The sequence below is a fragment of the Columba livia genome, chromosome 4, assembly GCF_036013475.1.
Source record: "Columba livia isolate bColLiv1 breed racing homer chromosome 4, bColLiv1.pat.W.v2, whole genome shotgun sequence".
Lineage (NCBI taxonomy): Eukaryota > Metazoa > Chordata > Aves > Columbiformes > Columbidae > Columba > Columba livia.
The window spans coordinates 69418560-69443207 of NC_088605.1; the positions used below are offsets into that span (position 1 = coordinate 69418560).

Genomic DNA, 24648 nt, shown 5'->3' on the forward strand with positions numbered 1-24648 from the left:
GCTTTGAGGTGCCAGATGAGGGGAGAGAAGAGTTCTGGGGGGCTCTACCATGTGAAGTAACAGAGTTCCAGCCAGAAGTGGGAAGCTGAGACTGAGGCAATAGGGAACAAAAGTGGTCAGTCTTGAAAGAATCCTTATTTTTCTGCTTTTAAATGTGCTTAGGTCTTGTACATAGAGTTGTCACCAAAACCAAACAATGGTCCAAAAAGAGGAAGAGTTAAGGTAGTTTTGGCTGACTATTGGTTGTAAGAATTTGAGAGTTTGAGTCACAAAGGAATATATACTGCTGTGGGGACAGAACGAGGTAGTGAGGAGAAGATTCTGGATGAAAAGTGCATTCAGGTTTTCCTGTTAAGGCAAATGTAGGTCTTGCATGAAGATATGATAGGGAGGTGGTACAAGATGCAGCACTGGACAGAAGACAAGAATAAAAGAGGTGATACAGAGGAGCCATGGTGGGACATGCTGTAAACAGAGTTAAATGTCAGGTGAAGATTGATTGGCAAACAGTTGTAGGTGACTAGGTGATCAAAATTGCACTGAACTGGCTCTTAGGGCCTTTCTGTTTACATTGGCAGTGATGAGTTGTACAGCGTATTATTGAATTTCAGTAGATGCCTTGTTTATATAATATGTAGGATATATATAAAACAATGACATGTAATTGTATATATATTTTTATATAAAACGTAAAGTATATATTTATTATTTTAAAAAGTGGAGATTTATCTCCTCTAACCTGATCAGGGTAACCCAGAAATAGGCAAAATACTTATAAACAATAACCACTTTTTGTTCACTATGAACTGTTTTTTAAAACCGTTTTCACTTATGCCAGTGTGGCTTGCTGGGACAGTGGAGCAGTTTCAGACTTTTACTAATAGTAGTCTTGCTTTTTTAAGACTTATCTCTGAAGAGTGAAGTGAGTGGATCACCAGCTGGCCGTTCAAATCGGCAGGAATTTACAGTATAAAAAGGGGAGGGGGAAAAAAAGGAAGGGGTTATTAACTTAAACTCGGCACCATGTGAATGCGTGCTTTTAATGACTGTTTAAAGGTTCCCAACACTAGAATAAAATACAGTCTGTATTCTTATAATTGTTCCGTTGCTCACATCGGTCTGTTCATTTTGGATATCATTGAACACAAATAATATGAAAAAGTAAAATCATCTTGGCTGAATGCTTTGTTATTAATGTCAACAGTTCTCTTTGCTCTTTTTGTCACCTCAGTTTAAAGTGCATCAAGTGCTCCTCAATTTCAGCAGTGATGCTAGAAACAGAAGAAATGCAGGAATATCCTGCACTTTTTTTGGTCATAGTTATAATAGAAATCAGGGCTATAGTGTCTTGCTGAAGTGGTCTGAAGGCACTTGTACCACGTCTGACTTTGTAATCCATGCTTTGTAGGTAGTAATAAAGTCTCTGTGTCTATTTATCAAATTTGCACATGCTATGAATGCTAAAATATTAAGATAGAAAGTGGGTGGGAAGGGTGGGAAGTGGAAGAAAGCCCTACAGGAACATTAGCTAACTGAAAACTGCTATTGTTGGCAGCCTTCACAGCTGAGCACGAATGTGCCTTTTGTTTTCTTAATGCCATGGGGCAGAATTCGAAAATCAACAGGTGTGGTTTTTATTTGTTATTGTACAAAGCATCTTGGATTCATATGTTTTGCTTTTCCTTGAGATTGAGAAGCCTGATTGAACACAAGTGTGTATGCGAACATAGCCACAGAAATAACTGGAGGCACACTCTGTGCCCTGATTTCTGGTCTCTTGATGCTTTTGACCGATGACCTAATAAAAGAATTGGCTCTGCTATTGTTGTTGCATACTCTTATCCATTACAGATCCGGGTATCCATGGAAAAGAGGTCTTTGTAACAATGAACACCTGGCATCTGCTTCTGTTCAGGAAGCATTAGGAGGGGTGGGTCAGATGAGCTCTCTTAGTGTCCGTAATTGTTTATTATAAGAATGTCCCACTTTCTTAGCTATAAATACCAGGAAGACAGGAATAAGTAGAGACTGTGTTTTCAAATGTTTCCCCAGGAGCAGGTAGTGAATGCTAGAACATTCATTTTGAAAAAGTGCTTTTGGGAATTGAAGAACTTTATTCCTTAGCATTTATCTTCTCTAAGAATAGTGGGGGGTGTAAGTGAGGTTTATCTCTGAGCATTTCTTTAGCATGAACTCAGTAATGGAAAATGCAAAGGGCTGGATGATGTACTGTTGCATGAATAAATGGGATTCTTGTTTTCTCTCATAGGCTGAAAATTACTGGGTTGCAAATTACTAAAGGTCTATAAATTATGTTTCAAAAGAACCAGCTCAGTCAGGGGCTTAGTAATATTGTTAGTCATCACTAATGACTTCAACTTACAGAAATGATCAGTTCTAAGAAATAGAACTGGACTGTTTCCAGAGTCTTAATACTTCCTCAGAGAGAGCTTAAACAAAAAAGTATTTGATGCAGTTAAATTGTGTATAAACCACATTCCTAGACTTAAAGCAAGTCACTGTTGCAACACCATTCCTCTTACACAATATACCCTTAAAACACAAATATTTACACTCCATGATGCCTAGAATACTTCATTGTGCTCTATAGAGTTGTCAGAGAAGTTGACAAAATCAGCAGGGTGTTGGTGGGGCAAGTTGTATTGCTGTGTTAACCTGTGTGTTTACCGCACTGAGTTATAAAGAGTTGGTTTGCATAACTGCCAGGGAAGAAGAATGTGTAGAAAGAACATAGTTGCTGTTTCAGGTCACCCAGGCATCACATTTGACATTTTGATATTATTGAAAGCTAAGCTTTCTTTGATGCATTTCCCCCAATCCACCTTCCACGCCCCCTGCAATTTTTGTAGCTCTGTGGCTTTTTGGCCTAGAATCTGCACACATGGAAGGGTTTATTGTCATCTTAACATTTCAATTTTACGTAGTTTTATTACATGCAGCACATTTGTTTCTCAAGGGAGAGCTCAGTTGACTTAATCAGTGCCACTGCATTGTAGGAACATCATCCACAGACTCGTCCCAGACAGTCTTTTTTGTTCCTCAAAAGTGAGATGGGAAAGCTTGTGTTCCTGTCAGAAACAGTGACCTGGCTGCTTTGCCCATGTACAGCCAGGCACTGCTGCTGCTGTGGGAAGAGGGCAATACTGCTGCAATATACCTCTTCTCCTGATTATGCATGGCCTTGGCACTTAATGATGTCAGTGCAGCCTGTGAACTGGCCCCAGAACTTCTACTTTGGGAAGATACAAGCTTTTCAGTTATTTAATAGAAAATCGGAATACAGGGAACCTGTGCAAAACAGGAAAGGTTCTGACCTGAAAGTCTGTGGCAGCAGATGATATGTTTGTGGTCTGGGGTGGGAGACCTTCAGAGCTGTGTCGTTGTTGCATGGCTTGGAAGGTATGTGAACGACTCTGCACTGCACAGTCTGTAGGGAGAGTCTCAGCTCACGCATGTGGCTCGCTCCCTCATGTGTCTGCATTTGGCAATCCTGTTATAAAGAGGAGCTCAAATAAAAAGTTTTGTTCCTTGGTCACAGACCCGCTAGGCTGTTTTCAATTCTAAACCCTTAATCTTACAAACATCCTGAATGTAGTGAATAAGGGTCAGATCTGACACAGGGTGTAAGCAGGCTTCAGGTGCCTTGCACCTGTGTTGTGCTCACGAAAATTCCCACTCAACAGCCCAAATATTACCATGTATGTTATTGCGCAGCCAGAAGCTGCTTGAAGGTTGGGTGGTTAGTTCCTACCTGGCAACCGTACTGCCTATAAATTATGTTGAGCAGGTCTTAAGTTTCTAGCAAAGGGCTTCATCTCTGAAGCAGGCTCAAAGCTCTCTGGCACTTGGTTCCCTACCAGTTCAAAGACCTTGAACACCTTTTGTCTTAGGGAATAGTCTTTTGATCTCTCTTATTAAGATAGAAGAGCTTATTCTGGTGAGATTTTTTTGGTGCCCAGAGGTTATGTTTTGCAACAACAAACTTTTAAATTTAGAAACAAAAAAACATGAGGAGAGATTTGAATGTATCACAAGGTTTCCTTTTAATACGAGCTTTGCTTTTCTGTGAAGGAGAAAGAGTGAATACAAGAAATTGTTTTATAGTCAAATAATACTACTACTAGAACGTACAGTTGTGACCTAGCACATCCCACTGTCAGAATTTCTGCAGTTGTCTTCTGATTTCTGTGGGAGGATGTAACGGGGGGCGGGAAGAAACGTACAGACAATGGAAGGGACTAAAGACATAGAAGTACTGGGGAGATGCACTTCATTGTTTGCTGTGGAGTGCTAGCTCTAATGATAAAATAACAACAGGAAAAGCACAGAAGTTACTACAGATTATTGTTAGAAAGAGGCTTTGCTCTGAAGAAGTTTGTTGAAGTTTGGATACCAAACTGAGAGGTGGTGAGCAGTAGACATATTCCTGCCATGGTGATAAGCTCAGTTTGGGTAGTCATGCAGGATCAGTGCTTTGCAGTAAGAATCATGACACTACAGTAGAAGAGATTTATGCTGAAGAGATTAATTATATGCCTCTTTAATTATAAAATATATTATGACTTAATTCAAGAAATAGTTATAGTCTATGTGTATAAACTTTTGTAAGAAAGTAAACCTTGATAGCACTTAAACAATTTGTTACTTTATTTGCCTACCTAATATAAACCATTCAGACAGTCTAATTTTCTGATGCAGATGTCTTAAGTTGTAATGTGAGATTTTGGTATATTAGAGTATTGTCATGAATTAGGATCAGTTCAAGTCTTCTTAAGTCTGTCAGTATTCCAGATTTTACACATCCATATTCTGTTTGTCTCAGGTGTCACAGGATTTCATTAGTTATAGTAAAGGCTGAATATTTCATGGTTTGGTGCATTAGATATTTTTTTTTCCCCCCTTGGTTATGTGTCATATTAAAGTTATTTGAAGTTTCCTGCAAGGTTTTTTCCATTAATAATACTCTACGATTCTCATTGCTACCTTTTTTCTGGTTGTATCATTGTTTCACAATGATTTTTTTCCACTCTTGATTACTAGCCCATGCTGACATAGATGCCATTGTTCACAGATGGTGACTTGCTTTTGTAACATTATCTAGAATTTTTAGAGTATTCCTTCTTCTGCATTTGTGTTGCTGCTTTTTGAGCTCCTTATTGGTATTTTTCATTTAATTTTCTTAGAGTTTCTTATGTAGACAGTGTAGGAGACCTTTTTATAATCAAGTATAGGTGATTAAATAAGAGCAAAGGAAGCAAGTACATAAATGTTCTTGCATGTTCCCTTTTTATCATGTATTTAAAGCTTGGATCATTTTCCCCTTTTCGTACTGACAGGTGAACAGAGTTTTACCTGATGAATTATATACTGTGAAAAAAGTGAGAGGAATTAACTTTTTGTTCTTAGTAATTGATTTAATTATATTTTTTTTCTAGAGCCTTTCCTCTGATATTCTTGTAGCATAAATGTTTAATGCTAGACGCTATCACCAACTTTCTCAGGATTCGTGGTGTTTGGCTGCCTGCTAGCTTATTTCTCGGGCTGCACTCATCACAGCAGGACATGTCTTCCCTACTCAGCCCTTGGTGCAGTGGTGCACCTTCTTATGCTTCGGATGTTTGGGGGCTGAGTGCTCAGAGTATTTTGGTTTGACTTGCCCTTTGACATTCACCTTCAGATCACCAGTAACTGAAACCTGGCAGAAAATAGGGTAACAGAAATAGATATTTACGTACAGCATTTGCAGTTAGGTGTACTTTTAAATAAGCGGAGCGGATGGGGGAAGGAACACAGTATTTCCTGAAACATGTAAAAGAAACATGCAGACTATAAAGGCAAGTTGATTTCTTGGGTACCCTACAAAGCTGAATTTTCGTTTTGTTCCCCCTCCAAAAACTTACATGCTGCAGCCTTGCCCAGAGTGTTTCTGACACTCCTCTACCAACCCTGAGGATTACTTTAGGAAGTGCAGCTGTCATCTTCTGGACCTTGATATCCATTTACATCCCTGACTCAAGGAGTATTTAATGCTCTTTCTGCTGCCTTATGGCACAATGTGCATGGTGTTGGGTATCTCCATTCATTTACAATTTCCTTTTATAACAGGTGTAATAACAACTACTCTGATGTAAGTAACTGAATGAGGTAAATGCAGAGAGATCATTATTATAGTTTTCATGACACCAGATACTACCTAATTGGCACCAGTCAATATAGTAGTTAAGTTTGGGGTGAAAATTTGCAATACTATAATGCAGTGAATAATAATAATAAAGATGTAACCTTCATATATTGCAGTGCATCCAGCAGTGTATCTGAGTAAGATGTGTTTATTGTGATTTACAAAAATATCAGCCATGTTTTTTTTAATACAGTTAATGTTCTTAAATCATGCAGTAACAAATTAGCCTATCGCTCATATCTGAAAATGTTCAGCTCTAGTATTTGTTATTTGAGCACACTATTATGTCCATAAGTAAGAGCTGAATATTAATCCTCTCTCTCTGTGTGCTGCTTCAGAAATCCTTTTACTAGAATTACATCATTTTGTGAATTATCCTCGTTTTATGGCACAGTCTGAAGCAATCTGACTGAACGCTGTGGGCATATGACATGTGGGGCATGTTTAATACTAATTAAATGTATTTTATTTAGTTAATCAATGAAAATGTTTAATGTATGTGAGAAAGTAATCATACATGGTGTCAGTTCAGAAGCTGTGGTAAAGCAAATAACAGCAAAGAAATTTCAAGTGTTTACACATTAAATTCAAAGTTGAAGTGTTTTATTATATCTGTGTTATTCCTGAAGAGTTGACATAAGATGTATTTAGCACTCATAGAGGACTCTCGGCCACCTTCCAGGCTTCTAGCTATGCTGGCTAGTCCTGTAAATATAGATGGAGGTAATACAGGGTAGCCTTTGAAAGCAGAGCTGGTGGTGCACCACAGAGAGACATCCTATGCCAAATGACCAATACACTGATCATATTTCCATCTTTATACTAAAGCAGTCTTGGTTTAATTTGCATTTCAGATTGTCTCCCTATGTTCTGTGTATAATATCGCAATGGGTTGACTCATTATTAAGTTACAGCCAAAGCTAATGGGCATTGAGAAGCTGTGACTGTATGTCCTTATGTTTCAAACCTGCTGCAAATGAATTTACTAATCTTAACATAAAACCTCAGTGGAAGAGTTCAAGTTTATAAAATAACTTTAAGCTTGTCTTGCAGATTTTTTTAAAGGGTGTTTTTTATATTTTGAACTTCTGAAATTTAAAATTACTTCAAAAAATTAACAATAAAATAAACATGGAAGAGACTGAAGCTGACAAATTTTCTCGTGCAGCTGTCACAGGCTTTGAGGCCTCACGGAGAGTTACATTGCTTTTTTTGTTTGTTTTTCCTTCAGACTTAAAAAGTGTTTTACAATCTTGAAGTGCTAAGTATTTAAAAGATGGACTTTGCTTTTTATATTTTGTATTAAATATGGTGCTACAGTTTTTAAACATATATATCTGGCTACCTGGATGCTTTGAAGTAAGGATGGAGCTTTTCAATGGTCTTTTAACATCTGATGGTAAATTGTTGGCTCTAAGTTCTCATCCATAGCAACTTTTTCATTGCTTAGTACAGAACTAACCTTGCTATGCAATTATTGCGACACATTGTCGTTTTATGTAATGCCTAAAGAGTCTCATTTCAATTTCAGCATATTTTTTTACATTCAAAACAGTTGTATTTTCCAAAGTTGGTGTTTTGGGAAATTTGTGATGCTTCTTGTAGTTGCATCATAGTAAACCCTGTAATTTAATGTTTGCATACTCTCTTTAAAAGAGTGCAATTGTTGTAGGGAAAATGAACTGATGTTTGCTGCACATCTCCATTGGGCTTCAAAAAATCCTGGAAACTTTTAGGAAAGAATATTGTATTAAAAAATTATGCCTTCATTGGTATGATTTGAATGAAAATAGTTTTTTATGTGTTTTATTTGTGTATTTTTAAAATATGAAAAAAAGATGAGAATAGCATCCCTAATAGAAGGGAAAATGTACAGAAGAACTCCCTTCTAATTAACTGATGTTTAAACATGCTTAAGCTACATGTTATTTGCCTTCAAAAGTTATTACTCTTGCTGAATTCCTTCAAACATGTTGCAGGATAGTGCTTAATTTTTTAATTGATTTTTGTCTTGTCAACATACTAAGTTAGATTTGCAGGGTAGAATCCAAATGCTTGGATTTCTCTGAGTATATTTGCTATATGTTTCTGTATTATTATTAATAATTCTGCATGTAGAGGCTGACCTTTTACATTGCGACTGTTTTTCTGTTTATTACAGAGAGAATTGCTAGAGCAGCAGCACTCCTTAATCTCTGCTACTGAATCAATGCCTACTTTATCATTATTTGACTTTGGAAATCTTTTACTTTCAGAGAAAGTAAAAGTAAATATTGTGCCTTTATGTTTAGTTTTACATCATATATTTCTCTATTAATGTCCTCATAATTTATGTTTTGTTACTGTAGCATTTAAGTGTTATTGGCAACCGTGTTGAAGATGTTTTGATGTTTCCTTAACATTCATACCAAGTACAATTGCTGCTGTCAGTCAGTGGTTCTATGATTCAGATTCCCTCTTGATTTCATGAAAAGACCCTATACAAATGTTACTTATATTTTCTGCAAAAAAAATGTTGTCTCCAGCCAATACAGTTATGGTTACTGCTTGTTTTGGCTTTTTGTGTGTGTGTTTTTCTTTACACTGCAAGCTTGCGTTGGTGACTCCATGCGAGTTTGTGTATGAAGCCTGATACTCCGTTCCTCTTGGAACTGCCCTATGGTGTCCCTCTCCTACACTGCTTGTGCCACAAAACCAGATTTGCTTGGCTTCAACACAAGAAACACGGATAATGACAAAGTGCTCTTCCCTCCCCTATTTCTTGAAGTTGTCCTCATTTAAAATTTGTTGCAGTAGTGAAACAGCTAAACTTTTTACAGGACTGTTGTATTAAAATTCATTGCTGTTTGTTGATAATCTCTCTGTCTACATCATTAATTGTGCTTACTGATTATACCTTAAACAGTTGGACAAAGTGAATTACAAAAAAAATAGTATTTGTTAATTGAGGACAGTTACTTGTTATGTTGTCATGATCTGTCAGGAACACCAGAGATTTAATGTATCTCTTATATTACTATTTGATATTATTTAATAGTATGTAATATAGGTTGGATTGGTGTGAGTTTAGCTTTAAGGAGCTGGTTCTGAATGTTTCAGACCCAGAGTTGTCTGCCAAGCCTCTTGGCTGTAAGGGTGCATCCTCCACCTGAGACGTCTGCTCCAGGAGGTTGGGATTTTCCTGCCCAACTTGTCCCTCTATCCCCATGCACTTCTTAACACAGCAGCCAAAGGTCATCTTGATGAGTGTGTTAAATAAGCCTTTAGATTTTCTGACTTACGTACAGACTGCACTCTTCAGGCTGCTACGGCACTTTTTAGAGTTCAGTTTGGTTGCTCTTAATCTTCAGAGTCTGCTTGTGTGATACTTGGATCTCTGTGTAATAAACTTGGTATCCTACCTGAGTTTTTAAACACACTTTAATTAGGTGCAGTAGGAGGGCACTAGAGTTGGGAATTGTTTGCTAACCATGTACTTTAAAACAAGCAATCACCCTCCCAACCAACCAACCATTCCACCCAAACCCCAGCTTCCACATTTCATCAATAAATTAATCTTTGATATGCTCCTTTAGCTATCATTGATTTTATAAGCACTGAAGTAACCCAAAGGATTGGAATTGTTACTATTTGTCATTTGATTCATATCATTCTCATACTTAAGAGGTTGTGCCTGTGATCAGGACTGCTTGTTCAGCAAGCTGCTGACACTGGCTAGCTGGTAGTGAACACAGACAATGGCAGGAGAAGCAGCATTCAAGATCCCAGTTCAGTCCTTGATAGTAACTGCTACTGGAACAGCAAGGATACAGAAGTACTCTTGGGACTGAGCCACCAGCCTGGTGAGAAGATGCCTGGGTTGTGGTCACTGCTCCCATCACAGCTCGTGTGTTGTATGCAGGGGCTGTTGATGCTTTTCACATGAAGCATTCCTCACAGCAGGGAGATGCAAATCCTCACAGCAGCTCCAAGGTGAATGCCCAGGATAGCTGCCATGTGCCCTTACACACCTGCTGCTCCCATCTGTACCTGCTGCTTGTCCAGAGCGTCTCTCTGTCCTGTTCAGCAAGCTACGTGTAGAGCAGCTCCAGAGCAGGCAGGCTGCAGCCAGGGCCATCGGCAGGAAAGTGAAGTTGTGGTTTCATGAGACAGTTTTTGACAGCAGCAGAGGCTGCCAGCCGCCCCCGCTGGTGTACTGTGCCACCCACCTTCCTTATGCTGGCACAGCCGTCTGTGTAGCTGTCCTGCGAATTCCGTTTTCCCACTTTTAGGGCAATCCTGCTGCTCTGTGTTTAGACTAAATTCTCTAAAATGAGCAGCACCTGATGCTTGATTGGAAAGTGAGATCTGGAAGTGCACTTTCCACAGAGCATGGTCACTGCCTGCTGGTTAAATGTGGCTGCGAGTCTTCTGGTCACCCTTGGGCTGATTTAGGAAGGAGAAGCTTATGGATTGTGGTCAGCTTGAACAGGGACATTAGGACTCCCCATGGAAGAGAAGGGTGAAAGGGGGTGCACCAGCTGAAAGGAGGATGTCAGGATCGCACTACTGTATTCAAGTCCCTAAGACAATGGGTTTTATGGTGTGTTTTTTCTTGAACCCTATTCTGATTCTTGTCTAATAGACTCTGTTGTCAAACTGGTATCAGAGGAAGTATGATTTAATGGCCTTGAAAGATAATCTAATGACATTGATGGTATTCTAAGTGAGAATAAGTACCATAATAGATCTGTAAAAGTTACATTACAGAAACAGATAACTTCTTCATTCTTACTGTAGCATTTTGGTGTATAATATTCCTTTGTAGATCAAACTTTATGTATTCTCTGAATGATGGTTATTCACCTCAAGACTTACTGGTGGACTAGAGTTTTTGTGGAGTGGAATGAGAGATAAGAATTTCCCCTTCCACTTGTTAGGAGTGTTCTCAAACATAACTAGGATTGCAGAGATGTCACAACCCAAATTACTTGTGTGACATTTGAAGTTTGAGTCCCTGTGAAGGACTGGTTATTATTATGTACTTGGATATCGAATTGGAGCTATTTAAAATAATAGCAAACCAGCCTAATATCCAAGAACATTTTATAGTTTCTCTTCTAATTTTGAAAACTTATTTTTAGCTAATATTATAAGATTGAATCTCTGCTGCTTTTCTGCCTCTTGACAAAAGCTTAGTATTCTTAGCAGCCATAGAAATGATGCTGAAGAAAGTGAGGATAAATGCACTAGAAGTTAGTTAAAATTACAGGATTACAGTAGGCAGTAACTGGCTATTTTAATTATCTCCAAATTATTTATTTTATTGCCTGAATTACTTGTTGTGTATGTTTTACATTGCTTGACAATAGACATTTTAACATACCTGAGGACCTTCAGATATTTCCAGTATAAATAATTTATGCACCCTCCCAACACACTCATATGTATTGTATAAAACAAGTACTATATTACTTAATGGTAACCAAAATGCAGCAGAAGTAGTACTATAAATGGTGGTGTTTGGAGCAAATATTATTTAAGTGTGCTACATTAAAAAAACAAAAAAACTTAAGCAAAATGGAGTTTGACGCAAGTAGTAGTATTTTTATCTCCAGTAGTGTCATTAGGGCTCAGTGGTGTACAAGTGCAGACCTGCTGCTCTACCTGAAGGTTATAAAGAATGAAATGGCAGTGAGAGGGGGAGCCAACAGATGGTATACCAGGACCTACGTTTTCAGTGTGTCTTCAGGTTAATGAATAATCACCCTGACAGCAAGATTAGCCCTGCTGGGAAAATAATAACTGCTGGTCATTAGTTATTGGAAGTTCTTGTAGCATCATATTGTGGTGGGAGCATGTGGTGACAGGAGTGCTGGCACTCTGAGGTGGCTGCTGCGTGTCGAGCTGTGTACCTAGCACACAAGATATCATTAAAGCAGCTAATGGGTAGGATTTAAGGCAATGCTAGAGGTTCAGGTTGTCCTTATTTTGTTTAATGTTGTAACGAGGTTTATTGCCTGGTAATTATAGGTCCTGGCATGACTACTTCCTGTTCTCACCAATAAATGGGCAGCATGATTTTTCTAATGGAACAGTGCCTCTGGTAGCCTATCAAAGAAGCAATCGGATGCAGTAACCAATTCAATATTACAAACAGTATGAATGTAAAATTATTTTGTTTGTTTGTATGTGGGTTTTTTGGTTGGTTGGTTGGTTTTGGTGTGGATTTTTTGTTGTTGTTGTTGGTTGGTTCGTTGTTTTTTTTCCTTTAGTAAAGTAAATACATTGAATTTAATCTTAATACTAAAAGCAACTGTTCTGCTTTCCTTTGTTGCAGATCACCAGAAACTGGAAAGAGAAGCTAGAATCTGTCGTCTCTTGAAGCATCCCAATATTGGTAGGAACATTTTATTGCTTTATATAGTAGATATCAGTTTAGGAAATTGAGGGAAAATACAGAATAACAAATATAAATAGCAGCTCAGAGAAATTAGTGGAAATATCTCCAGGCAAGAGTCTGTATTTATAATGTGGTGCTCCTTTCTAATTTGGCTATGGGATGTAATATGCCAATAGATCACCTAAAGCATCAGGTATTGTTCTCATCTTCTTTGAGCTATTGCTCTGCTATCAAGGAGCTGGCTATGCCAGGTGTTTGGGTTTTTTTGAACAGTGTGTAGGAGGAGTTATTTTCACTGCTGCTCATGACTTTTTGAGGCCTGCAGAGGAATTTCATCTAACAGCATATGTTGCAAAATGAGACAGACCAATGTCGATAACGTTAGTGTTGTTTTTATTGAGATGCTTATTTTATCCTGTTTTATTTTGTTTTCAAGATTCTGTTTTTCTGTAGAAAGGATAGGTAGATGCAGAATGCTTGGCTCTTTTTGTTTCCACAACTGTGTGTTTTCTACTCAAACATTCATGGGAAGGGAAAAAAAGATATTTGGGAGGCTGGGGTGTGTTTGTTTCCTTGCTTTAAGAACAGTAGAAAGGGTTAAGCACTTTGATCTTTAAATAGTCTATCTGTTTTTTCAGACACTGAATTATATGCCAAAGGTATCTCTCACCAGAATACTTGCTGTACCTGAGGCTTCTGTGGGAGGGTGGGATTTTCCTGTCCATCCTGTTCCTCTATCCCCATGTATGTTCTTAAAAGTTGTGATCAGAAAAAAAATAGTAATCTCATTGAAAGTTTTAAATGAATGTGTGCTTGGTACTGCAAAGGCACTTGGCAGTCTGTTTGTTCTTTCTTACTCCTGATTAGTTTTTCTCCTCATCATGTTTAACTAACAAATGCTGGTCTTCATGACATTTTTAAACTAATATAATTGTTTCATGTCTGGGCAAGAATCACCTCCTTCCTTTTAATAATAACCAGAAATTGAAAACAAATGTACTATAGCTCAAAATGAAATGTTTAATCTCTGAAAAAGCTCTCTTGTACAGTCTCAAAAGCTTAAGAGGTTTCACATGCAAATTTGGTTAAAGAGGAAGACTAGTCTTATCTGTGTTATTTTATCCCAGCTAAATTTTTTTGCATTGTAAAGTGATGCAAAACAAGGGAGAAACAGAGAGTTGGTTGCAGGTAGAAGATGTATACAGCTCTTCTACAGTTATGGAAAGCAGTGGTTACACATGGTTCTAGTCTGACTCTAGAGTCATTTACCTGTGCCTTGCTGTAACTGTTCTCAGAGTAGATCTGTGAATTTGAACAAGCCAGGGAAGATGAATAAATAACAATGATAAACTGACGAAATGTAAGAGCTGAAGTGCACAGAATTACTCAGTTGAAACAAAAGTCTAAATTGATTTCATGCAATCACATTTCTTTGGTTTACTGGGTAGTTTGGGCCGATAATTAGGATGTAGTCCAGATCCTCTGTGGCAGGCCAGGTATTTCACATGCAGTGTTTATATTTGTGAATGTATGACTTGAAATGCAGTGATGACAGCTCTGGTGACAGGCAAGTAGGGTTCTGTTAAGTCAGCACAAATTCCATGCTTTGCTACCTGCACAATTCTGTCAAAGGATTGTAGACAACTTCTTCTACTCCTGTTTCAGAAAAGATGTTTTGTTGTTCCAGATCTGTCAGTGAGAAGATTTTTATGACTTGGAATTAACACGCCAGGGTTTGGCAGCAGCCTTTACAGTCTGTTGTCGTTCAGTTTCTGCTGTCAGCTCTTCTGCCAGCCCTGCCTGTGTATCTGCTGCAAAAACCCTCTTCCAGTTACTGGGGTTACAGTAGCTCCTTGTTTGCATAATTGCTCTAGCGAAGGCCACTTCATATCTGGTTCCTCTCTTGGAGGAAGATCATAAATGTGGTCTGAAAATGAGAAAACTTTTTTGTAAACTTAGAAAGAGTAACTCTTTGCACATGTAATACTTTCAGGCCTCCGCAGTCCTGTCACGTAAGCTGCTGGGCTGCAGAGGTTCGTGTTTGCATGCTGAGCTGGCTGTCCAGTCTCCACCTGGGCCAAGTATAACACTCTCTTTCCTTCTCCTGCCCAGCCCTGGCTGCGCTTTGCTCTTTCCCCTTCTGGCTGCCCCTGCGGTCGTGTCCTCAGCCAGCTAAACCTTAACCCTAAAATCGTTCTAGGTGTGTCCTTGCTTGTACCTGGCTACATCTCTTATTCCTGCGTCACTGTCGCATCCCTTTTTTAAAAAAGTCATCTCTGATGGGTAATAATACTACATGAGATTAGAAAGCACTAATAGCAAGAAAAGGAAGTATACCAGAATAAGGTAACTCAGCTGTAACAGCAGAGATTATCTTGTGTTTTATATGTTTCAAAATGGTAAAGATTAACCCTTGTAAACAAGATATACTTGCCCTATGTGTATGATAAAGAGTATGCATGGTTTAAGATATTAGCAAGTCCATTAATATAAAATTCATGCTTTTCTCATTGTATTTTCTCCTGACTGCTACGGATTAATTTCTAATAGCCCAGAAAATAAAAGATTTTTTGAAAAGGAACTTGTCATGTTAACAATATGTATAATTTAAGAAAAAAAAATTATAATATTTTCAAATGCAATCTCTGTAGGAAAGCAGAGATCTGGTTTAATTAATGGGACAATTTCTCAAAGATGATTTTGGTGGTTTTCTCTGTTTTGCTCCAATGTAGATTTTTTAGTTGTCTTTTTCAATTCCACACTCATTGCAGGGCAGCAGACTTCTCAAGTTAGAATTCAGTAATCCTTTCTCCTTTCAGGCTGCTTCTTTATTCTTCCTAGTTAGCTTGATTAAATCTCACTTCTAAAAGTGACTTAGTGCAAAAGTGTCAGGTTAACTTTACTTCTAAAATAATACATATATAGTAGTATTCCTTTCTTATAGTGTTGCATAGTCTCTTCGGTTAATTATCTTTCACATCTTTAGACTGTCACTAGATACTTTAGGATGAAAAACTCTTTTTAGTTACCTTTTTCGTACTTTCCCTCCAGTCGGATTAAAGCAGCACAGCTGTGGTGAATCACGTTTTTATATTTCAGCCTGTGAGTAAACACACTGGAGTTTTCATATGAGAAAGATTTTCTTTGGAGAAACGGAGTAAAAACAAACAAACAAAAACAAGCCCATAAAGCACTGGAAATATTTTCCAATTATCTTTACAGAGAAAACAGAGAATTATCAAATACTTTACAGATCACTATATTTTTTTGATTTCTAAGGTAGGTGTACAATTAGTAGCTAACTAGAAAAATACTTATTTAGTTATTTCATCAGGATAAAAAAGAATTCAGGACTAAACTTCTTAACAATTGACATACCTATTTTTAGCCTCCCAACACTACTATTTTTATATCCATTTCATATCTGATTTCATGGTCATTTTAATTAATGGGTGCCATTATGCAGTTAGGAAATCTTAGAATGACATGAGTCTTTCAATTTTTTTTTAAAAGCAGAATTTAAGCAAAAGATTTGGAAAAGCACAGCCTATGGGGAGAAATTAGAGAACTAAATCAGAATGTTTTACTTCAAAAGGATAAAACTGAAATTTGGAAATGAAGGAGGCACGTGAAAATATTTTCAGTTCATTATTTGAATCTCCGCAGGCAGTCACTGTAAAATGTTAAATACAAAAAACTGAGAGGAAACAAATATATTTTCTACTGCCTTCTGGGAGTATTTATGACATCAGGTTGTTATTTCAGGAATCAACGTATCTACCAAATGTTCACAAATAAAGCATTGAAGTATGTACTGAGGGACCTTAATTCTTAATCCAAATTATCTATTAGGCATTTCTACCGAAATAATGATTTTGAATTAGGGTAAGATACCAAGTTCTAAATTAATGTATGAAAATTTAAATGGTTGATAATTATTCTCACTAGATAAGTGTCAGGAAGGGAAGGTAACTAAATCAAAATCCAGTTTTCTGGCACTTTCAAATCCTTACCAATTGAAGAAATCCATGGTAATTCATTTTGATACACAGATATTGTATCACTTGATATGAATACGTATACTTATGCATAGCTAAGCCTATAGAAGCATTAAGGTCATTTGTAAAATGCTTTTTAGATGCAGCAAATTATTTTGGTTTTAGACTTAGGTCTTGCCGACCACACTTGATATCCTCTCAATGAAGTACGGAATCTAGCTCCTAGTGTCAGCTGCCTCCTGTAAGGCATTCGTTTAACTGCTGCATTAGATGCTATTTTTTTTATTACCAAAATCAGCATATTCTTTATTAGGGATATTAGGAAAACAGATAACCACAATAAACATGTAAGACAGTAGTTCTCCTATGATGGGATTCTCTGTGGCAGAGCTCTAAAGAAGTCTCGTTCATATCTTTATCAACAGATTTAAAGCAAAACGTGGAAGTGCTATCAGTTTGATATGGTGGGACTAAGGAGCCTTACGAGCAATAGATGTGTGCTCATATATCTAAGAACAAAGAATGTATGTCAGTCTGAAAGGGAGCGTCTGCAGCTTGGGAAAGAGTGACTTTGAACCACCTGTGATGACAGGAAATAACCACTTGAACACAAATCTCATTGGGAGGCCATAACACACAGGGGAGGTACCATTCTCAGATGCACAGAAGTAACAATCACAAAGAGAAAAACAGTATTTAGTCTGTATCTGCCAGCAGAAGCCACTTCTAGAGTACTGTGCTGAACTTTGACATCCATGTCAATAGCTGCATAAAGGGGGCGATTTGAGGGATAATAGAAAAAGTTATTTATCAAGAAAAAGGCAAAAAGAAAGATGACTGTAGTGCTGAAGTCAAATGTAAGAGTTTTTTGGCAATGACTATATAAGAACTATTTATGGGTATGATGTTTTCTGAAGTGTGGATTTGATTTGATTTGATTTAATTTTATGCTTTATACTAAAAACTGTCTATTACTGAAGATGTGTATACTCCTGGTATTCAGAACTATGTACAGGCCATTATTTTTGTAAAGTTGAATATTGTTGAGCACTGAAAGGTAATGATTCTGTTTCTGGAGTGCTTAGGAAGCTGGACAGTCCTTGCTGGTTGTGTTTGTATCCAGCACAGAAGTGTCATGGAAATGTTCCTTGAAGAAAATGGTTTTACTTCACATACAAGTATAGCTTCAGGACATCTCTGAAAGCTGAATACCTCTGTCCTGACACTGCTTTTTATATAATTAATTCAGTTAGTTTCTCAGCATCTCTTTATTCAACTTTTCATTTGAAGAAATCCATGATTTCTTCTTCTCTATCCAGCTGTGTAGTCATGATGCCTACGGAATGGTGTAGGAAAAATGTCCACAAGGAAAGTGGGTTAGAAACAGTATTTCCTGTTCTTTTTTCAAATATCCATGTCCCACTTTAGTAATGTATATATGAAGGTTTGTTTAAAAAATATAGGACTTCCTCATCATTTTTACCTACAATTATTCCTCAGTAATACTAATTGCTTTTGTTGTGATTTCTGCCTCTTCTCACCTCAGTTTTTTGTATCAAAGTAATGGTAGTAGAAAGCCGCCCCACTGAATTTGTCTTTCAAATAAAACTTGTTCATTTCGGCTTGTATGTGTATTCTTCAAGTAAGCATAAAATTACAAACAATGTCTATTTCGGCATGTAATGTTTTATTTATGGGAGGCAGGAGTTTCATCTCTATTATTTATTTGTAGAAAATTATTTACTTAGTAATGCTTAAGAAGTATGTAAACATCCTTGTCTGCTGGCACTAAAATTATATTGCTTTCATAGCCCGAGTAGTTTTTTCACTTCTTAATAGCCTAATAAACAAGCAAAAATAAGGAATAAGATGGGCTTCACTCCTTTGTGTAACAGGACTCTATTGAGGCATACTTGCTCAGGACTCTGTACGTTATTGTCAGTCCAGACTCCTGCGGTCTCAGTGAGAATTAAAATGATGCAAAATCCATTAGCTGAACTTCGGGCCTTGAGAGAAAACTTAGCAGGGGCTCAGAGTCCTTTCTTCCTCTTCAGTCTTGGGCAATACTGATATTTTCTCATTTTCCAGCATTTCTTGAGTAATCTGGCTTGTTTCCTCTGTTAAATTGTGATAAGAAATTTTGAGGCAAACAAAGCTCAAGTTTCTTTAGTAACAGAGCTCCAACAGTTTGTGGTGGGTGCAGTAGTTTGCACATTACTCTGATTTTTAGTATTGCTGTATTTCTCAGGTTCTTACCATGACAAGATGACTGTAACAACATCAGTGTGTATAGGTTTTTACCTATTACAGCTTGCCAACATAATAGAGTTTAAAGTGAAACATGTAAATGTAGGTTGAGCCTCACTGTTTGGAGAATTTAGCACTTTTTCTTTGTAAGATTACACATCAAGTTATATTAAAAGCTTATCTCCTTTACTGAACAAGTACCCATGAAGGATTTGTTATCTTGTGTAACTGTTATTTTTACAACAGTTACATGTACTAATGCTTCCAATTTTTTAATTTAGAAATTTGGAAAGCTTGTAAGGATAATGATAATCTCTTCACCAAGAAATTCACTGTTGTTATCCTGTTTTCTGGTCTTTCTCTGCTTTTGGTGCATTTGAGTTTCTTGGTCCTCTGTTAAAGTTGTGTTTAGCACTCTGATTTCTAGTCTAGCAATCCATGTATGCAACACCGTTGCTTCATCTTATTATTACTTCTTTCGATGTTGATGTGGAGCCTGCTTGGGTAACTTTGGTTTATGAAGTCCCAGCAGATGATAAAAATGGCATTAGCCTGATGGTGCAAGTCCTGACCCAGTCTGAAAAACTGCTGATCCAAGCCTGGTAAAAAAGTGCATTTTTTCCCAGGTTGAGTTTGCTCTTTCAGAGTTCTTGTTGAGTTGGGTAGTATTTTCCTAAATCAGAATTAGTGTCGCGCTCTCTAACAACTGGAAGGGCTGCTGCTGTCTTTACATTCCCGCTTGTTAGACACTGTACACAGCATAATGGTATGTGCTTTTTAGTAAGATCACTGTAAATAACCTGGTTTTCTCACTGCAGCACTAACACACCTGGCTTCATCACAGAACATTGTTCCCTGTCTGCTGCCATCTCCTCCCTTTGCTTTGTAGATGGAGTAGAAGATATGGCAAGCAGACAGGATCCATTAGCCAACTACATCAGGCTCAAGTCTGACTCTGATGAATCCTCATCCCTTCCCAAAAGTCACAGCAGATTTTACTGACATGTGGCAGCCCTTCAGGTGATAAATGAAGGCCTCTTGGCAACAGGACAGGTTGTCCCTGAATGGCTTTTTAAGTCAGGATATTTAGAGGTAAGTAGGACTGCCAAGCCGGAGCGGTGCCATGTCAGCTTCAATAGGCCTGAGCCACTTGTGTGCAGATCTGCTTGCGTAGGCTCAGTCGGGCTGGAGCAGTGCCACTGCTGGCGAGCGTGAACTGCTGTGCTTGGAGGGCAGAATGGCACAAGTCTCTCTCGTTTTTGAAGAACTATAGCTGGACCAGCATATGGGGATACAAGGCAGTGTCCTTCTAAGGAAGGGTGGTTTGCAGTGGGTCAGGAGGCAGGCTAGATGCAGGACAGTCTGAGATGCCAGTAAAAATTACTAAACTGATTTCATAAATGTGTTGATGTCTATTTGCAATCAGCTCTGGTTTCCGTACTTTGAGCTGGGAACTTGTCATAAATTGCTGAGGAAATTGGCAGCACTCAAACTTGGTACTGCTCCTCCTCAAAGTCTTCGTGCCTGTGCTTCAGCTTACTTATTCAGGAGCTTCCCCTGATGCCTGAAGGAAAGGAGGAAAAGCCTGCATCTCAGGGTTTTCTCATCTCTCCCCACAGTAACACATAACTTGAGCATACTTGTTAAATGCTTCATGTGGGGGTGAAAGTAAAAAACTTTGTATTGCCTTGTCCTTTTTGGACAAAGGGTAATTAAAGATATGTGGGTTTTCTGTGTCCTTTATGCAAGACAGTGTGTCCTTTATGTTTTATATTCACCAAGTTTGTGCGTTGGACTTCATGTAAATTCACAGGAATCTGAAGAGAAACACTATTATTATAATGCACAGCAAATGTGGATTTAGTAAATGCTTTTTGACTTTCATTTGACTTACTGTGGCAAAGTTGGGAGTAGCTCCACTGGCATCGGTTAAGTTACTGTATAAACAAAATGGGGAATAAAAACCAAGCCTATTTAGGTTTGGTGGTGTAGTTCTTTAGCACAATTTTCTTCTCTGAGCTTACTTTCAAATTTTGTTCTTTACATCAAAAGTATATTAATGCAGACTTAAAAGGTAGTAAGACAGCTCTTTTCTAATGCAGTGAAAATCAAACAAATCCTCAAATATATATATAAATATATATATAAATAAATATATAAGTTTATATACTCAGGAATGTACTAACTCTATGTATATAAATATATAGGGTTGTTTATCTCTCTGTATATAACAGCTTTTGTTTATCTCACAGAGAAGCCGGAAATCTGTGGGACTGATGTATGTAGATCTCACTTCCTTTAATTATTTTTATTGCCTAAATGAGCTGAACATTTCAACAATTTTAAATCTCATCCATTCTATTGAGTTAATTAAATTTGTAATTTCCGTGATGAATAAGGTTAATCATAGTCCTTGAGAGAATTAAAATAAAACATCAAGAAAACAAATAAACCAGTGCTATAACATGATTTTGTACTTAATGTAAAAGCTAATTTAATGTTATAAAATAACAAAATCAGTGTTTCAAATCAGGTGTGGCTACAGCATGTAGCTGAATAGTGAAGTGCAACAGCAGAATACAGATGCTGGTTTTGTAGTAGCTATTTGTAGAATTAAATGTACTGTAACGAGACTGAAATAGGACAGAAGGCACAAGGAGGACATCGTGGGGTTTGGTTTTTGTTGCAGCTGGCTTTTCTGCAGTCTTTCTCATTCTCAGCAGTTTTTGTTATTAGTATACATTTGATTTCTTTTAATTTGTGAAGTTGTTGTGCATGCATAGTTGATGTTTAAGATGAAAATACTGAAAGTTTTCACTTCTGATGTAAGAATTTGGTGGGGGAAGCGCTTTCTGTAGAGCTATTGGTGGCCCTGAAGTGGGTGAAATATCAAAAAATATACCACAGTTAAAACACTAAGTTGTTTTGTGTTGATCGGTGTCAGTAATTTTCAACATGTAACGTTAAGTGTCAGTCTGGTCAGAGTGCAAAAGGAAATAAGTGTGAAGGCAGCTTTATTAGGTGTTAAACCTTTTGTTTCTGTTTCGCTTACAGCATAATCCTTTTATTCTGGTAAGAGTGGCATTGAATCTTTAGGTTTTACTCTTCAGGGTTACTGTGGAGCATAAAAATGTCTTTTAGTATAGACAGTGACACCACTCTTTGCTTCACTAAGTTAATTTGCTTTCTTTTAATGGAGGACAAGATTATTCTAGCTCAAGTGAAGCATTACGGGTTGTAATATCCCTGATAACTGTAGAAACATCCATAATATACTTAGGAAATGAGGTTTCACTAAGGTATGCCACAGATTTTGCCATTTTTTTGCCTCAGAAAGTATATATGCATAATTTGCACTAAAACGGGTAATGAAAAAGTATAAATTGAGCATGAACCTTGAAGAATTTGAACCTTGAAGACCTTGAAGAATTTTCCTTGCCTGATTATAACTGGTTTTGCATGTTTTATTAAACAAATGAAGATGGTTTTCATGGTATGTCCAGCTTCTTCTACAGGTCTTTTCCTTCCATAAAGTCAGTTACGCTTTTGTAGCCAGTCATTTAAAATGTAAAACAGAGTAATCCACAGCAACGGGAAGTGGAATTTAAATTTGTCTCTTGAGGAACTTGCTGCAGGGGGTCAGTACTAGGACGGCTGCCACACTTCCCATTTGTATTTTGATCTCCTGTTCTGCTTTACTTTCTATATATGCTTTCTGGAAGGAAGGGTTTCATAATTGCATTGCTGACTTCAAGAACCATATAAATAAGCTAGATTAAAATGAATTGCTCTGTTTTTACACACACAAGATGAATCTTTGAGAACCTACCTTTTTTTTTTTTTGGAAAGCTTTGTTTATTGTGACTCTGCAACCACGTGTTATGCATACGCATAGACATCGTGACTCCCAGCTCAACCACAAAAACGCAATTTTCCTCTGGACCCTTTCCTCTAAAAACATAGATCTCAGCTACTTAAGCTAAAGTAAGCTTTTTCTTTCAGTAAATCTAGCACAGACGTTTTTGGAGCATTTTTAGGGGATATTGTAAGTCCTGTTCCCTTTGCTTTGTACAGACAATGTTGTCAACAACTTAATGGATGAATTCTGGAATTCTGCACTGCTTCTCGGATCAATACACAAATGCCAGAAAAAATATTGTGAACCTCTTACTTGAGCTGGAAAAAAAAATACAACCAAAGTGAAAAAAGGTTGTAGTATATTTGATTGTGTGGATGGGTGCCACTGCTTGGATGGCATTAGTGCAACTCTCACAGGGGTGGTAAGATTGTTGTTGAGTGTTTTCCATTACAAACCCAGCTCCAGCCTTGAAATTTGTGGCTGTGGGCTGAACCTGCTCTGTGGGGCGCTTTGGTCTTGGGCTGTTCCCTTTCCCAAGAGAAAATAGATAATTACCGTTCAGGCAGCATTTGCTTTCCAAGCAGCCTAAATCTGCCCATTTGAAGTGTTTGGCATCCTCACCCAAGGAGGGTGGGTTGTCCCTCTTACCAGCAGGGAGGCTTGGGGGAGCAATGGGTGTGTGCGGGCTTCTGGGAAAGGTCTCTCAGAGGGGAAAGTGTGTGACCGTTCGTACCACCTCAGAGCTCAGTCCCACCCTTAACACCTCATCTCTGTTGTCACAAATTCAGTTCCCTGTGACATGAAGAAAAGGATAAATTCAGAGATGAAGGCAGAGACGCAAAGGAGGAAAGGTGGCACGAGTGACGGGAAGGAGGAAGCATTTGAGTGAGAGGATGGGGGAAAACTGGGGATCTGAGCTGGTAGCAGTGAGTGTTAAAAGGAAGGTCTGACTTTGGACCAAGGATCATGTTTTAATTTGCGATCATAAGTCAGGAGCGGCACTTTGAGAGCTCAGAGTGGAGCTTGGGAGCTCTTTTCTCCTTTTGCAAAGATGGTACAAACCCAGGAGGCTCATTAGAAGAGGCAATCTTTGGGGCTCCTCCCATCTGCCCAGATATCTTGCTTTACTTATATACCCTGCCCCCTGAAAAAAAGCATCATAAATCATGGAATCATGTGGGTTGGAAGAGATCTCTGGAGGTTATCCAGTCCCAACCCCGGCTCAAGCCATCTCCTGTAAAATTAGGTTAGTCAGGGCCTGTCCTGCTGAGTTTGGAACATCTGCAGGGAAAGAGGTTGCACAACCACTCTGGGCCCCGCTCCAGTGTTTGACCACCTTCCCGTCAACATAAATAAATAAATAAAAGTGTCTTTATGCCTAGCTGGGATTTTCCATGCTCCAGTGTGTGTCTGTTGCCTCTTGCCTTGCCATTTGCACCCTGGAGAAGACTTTCTCTGCCGTCCTGACAACCTCTCTGCTGGCAGCCGATGGCAGGAGCAAGATGTGTTCCAGCCTTCCCTTCTTACAGCCAACCCAGCCCCTCCTTGTGTGCTGCATGTAGCCCCCCAATCATCCTGGTGTCCATCTGATGGACAGTGCCTGAGAGAAATAATAGCTAGCAACAAATTAAGCTGTCCTAATAAGTACTGAAAGTGGGCTGAAATAAAAAGTTAGTGTCACAGGTTACTTCAAAGGTACAAGGAGTGACGTAATTCAGGGTGCTGTCTGTTTTCATGCGCGTACTTTTAGATATGAGCGTTGTATTATTGTGCTTTCCCAGGAGAGATGCTGCAGAAGAAAATAGTTTAGGGAGCAAAGTGTTTCAAATGTTTGTTTTCTAAAATCTTTCCTGCTGATCAACAAACAGGTTACTGGAAGGAAAAGTGGATGTTCTTTACAGTTGGACTCGATGATCTTAAAGGTCTTTTCCAACCTAAATGATTTTATGACTCTTGAATA

The 24648-nt window shown here is 38.1% G+C and overlaps 1 protein-coding gene across 32 annotated transcripts in view; it reads left to right on the forward strand.

Annotated features, from left to right (window-relative positions):
* The window catches only part of CAMK2D (calcium/calmodulin dependent protein kinase II delta), a 160297-nt gene that overhangs the window by 50299 nt on the left and 85350 nt on the right, over positions 1-24648 (forward strand). For all 32 annotated transcript variants that reach the window (XM_065062245.1, XM_065062255.1, XM_065062251.1 and 29 more), the window contains exon 3: positions 12522-12581. In XM_065062245.1, the coding sequence (XP_064918317.1) occupies positions 12522-12581 (60 nt within the window). The remainder of the gene's footprint in view (positions 1-12521; positions 12582-24648) is intronic.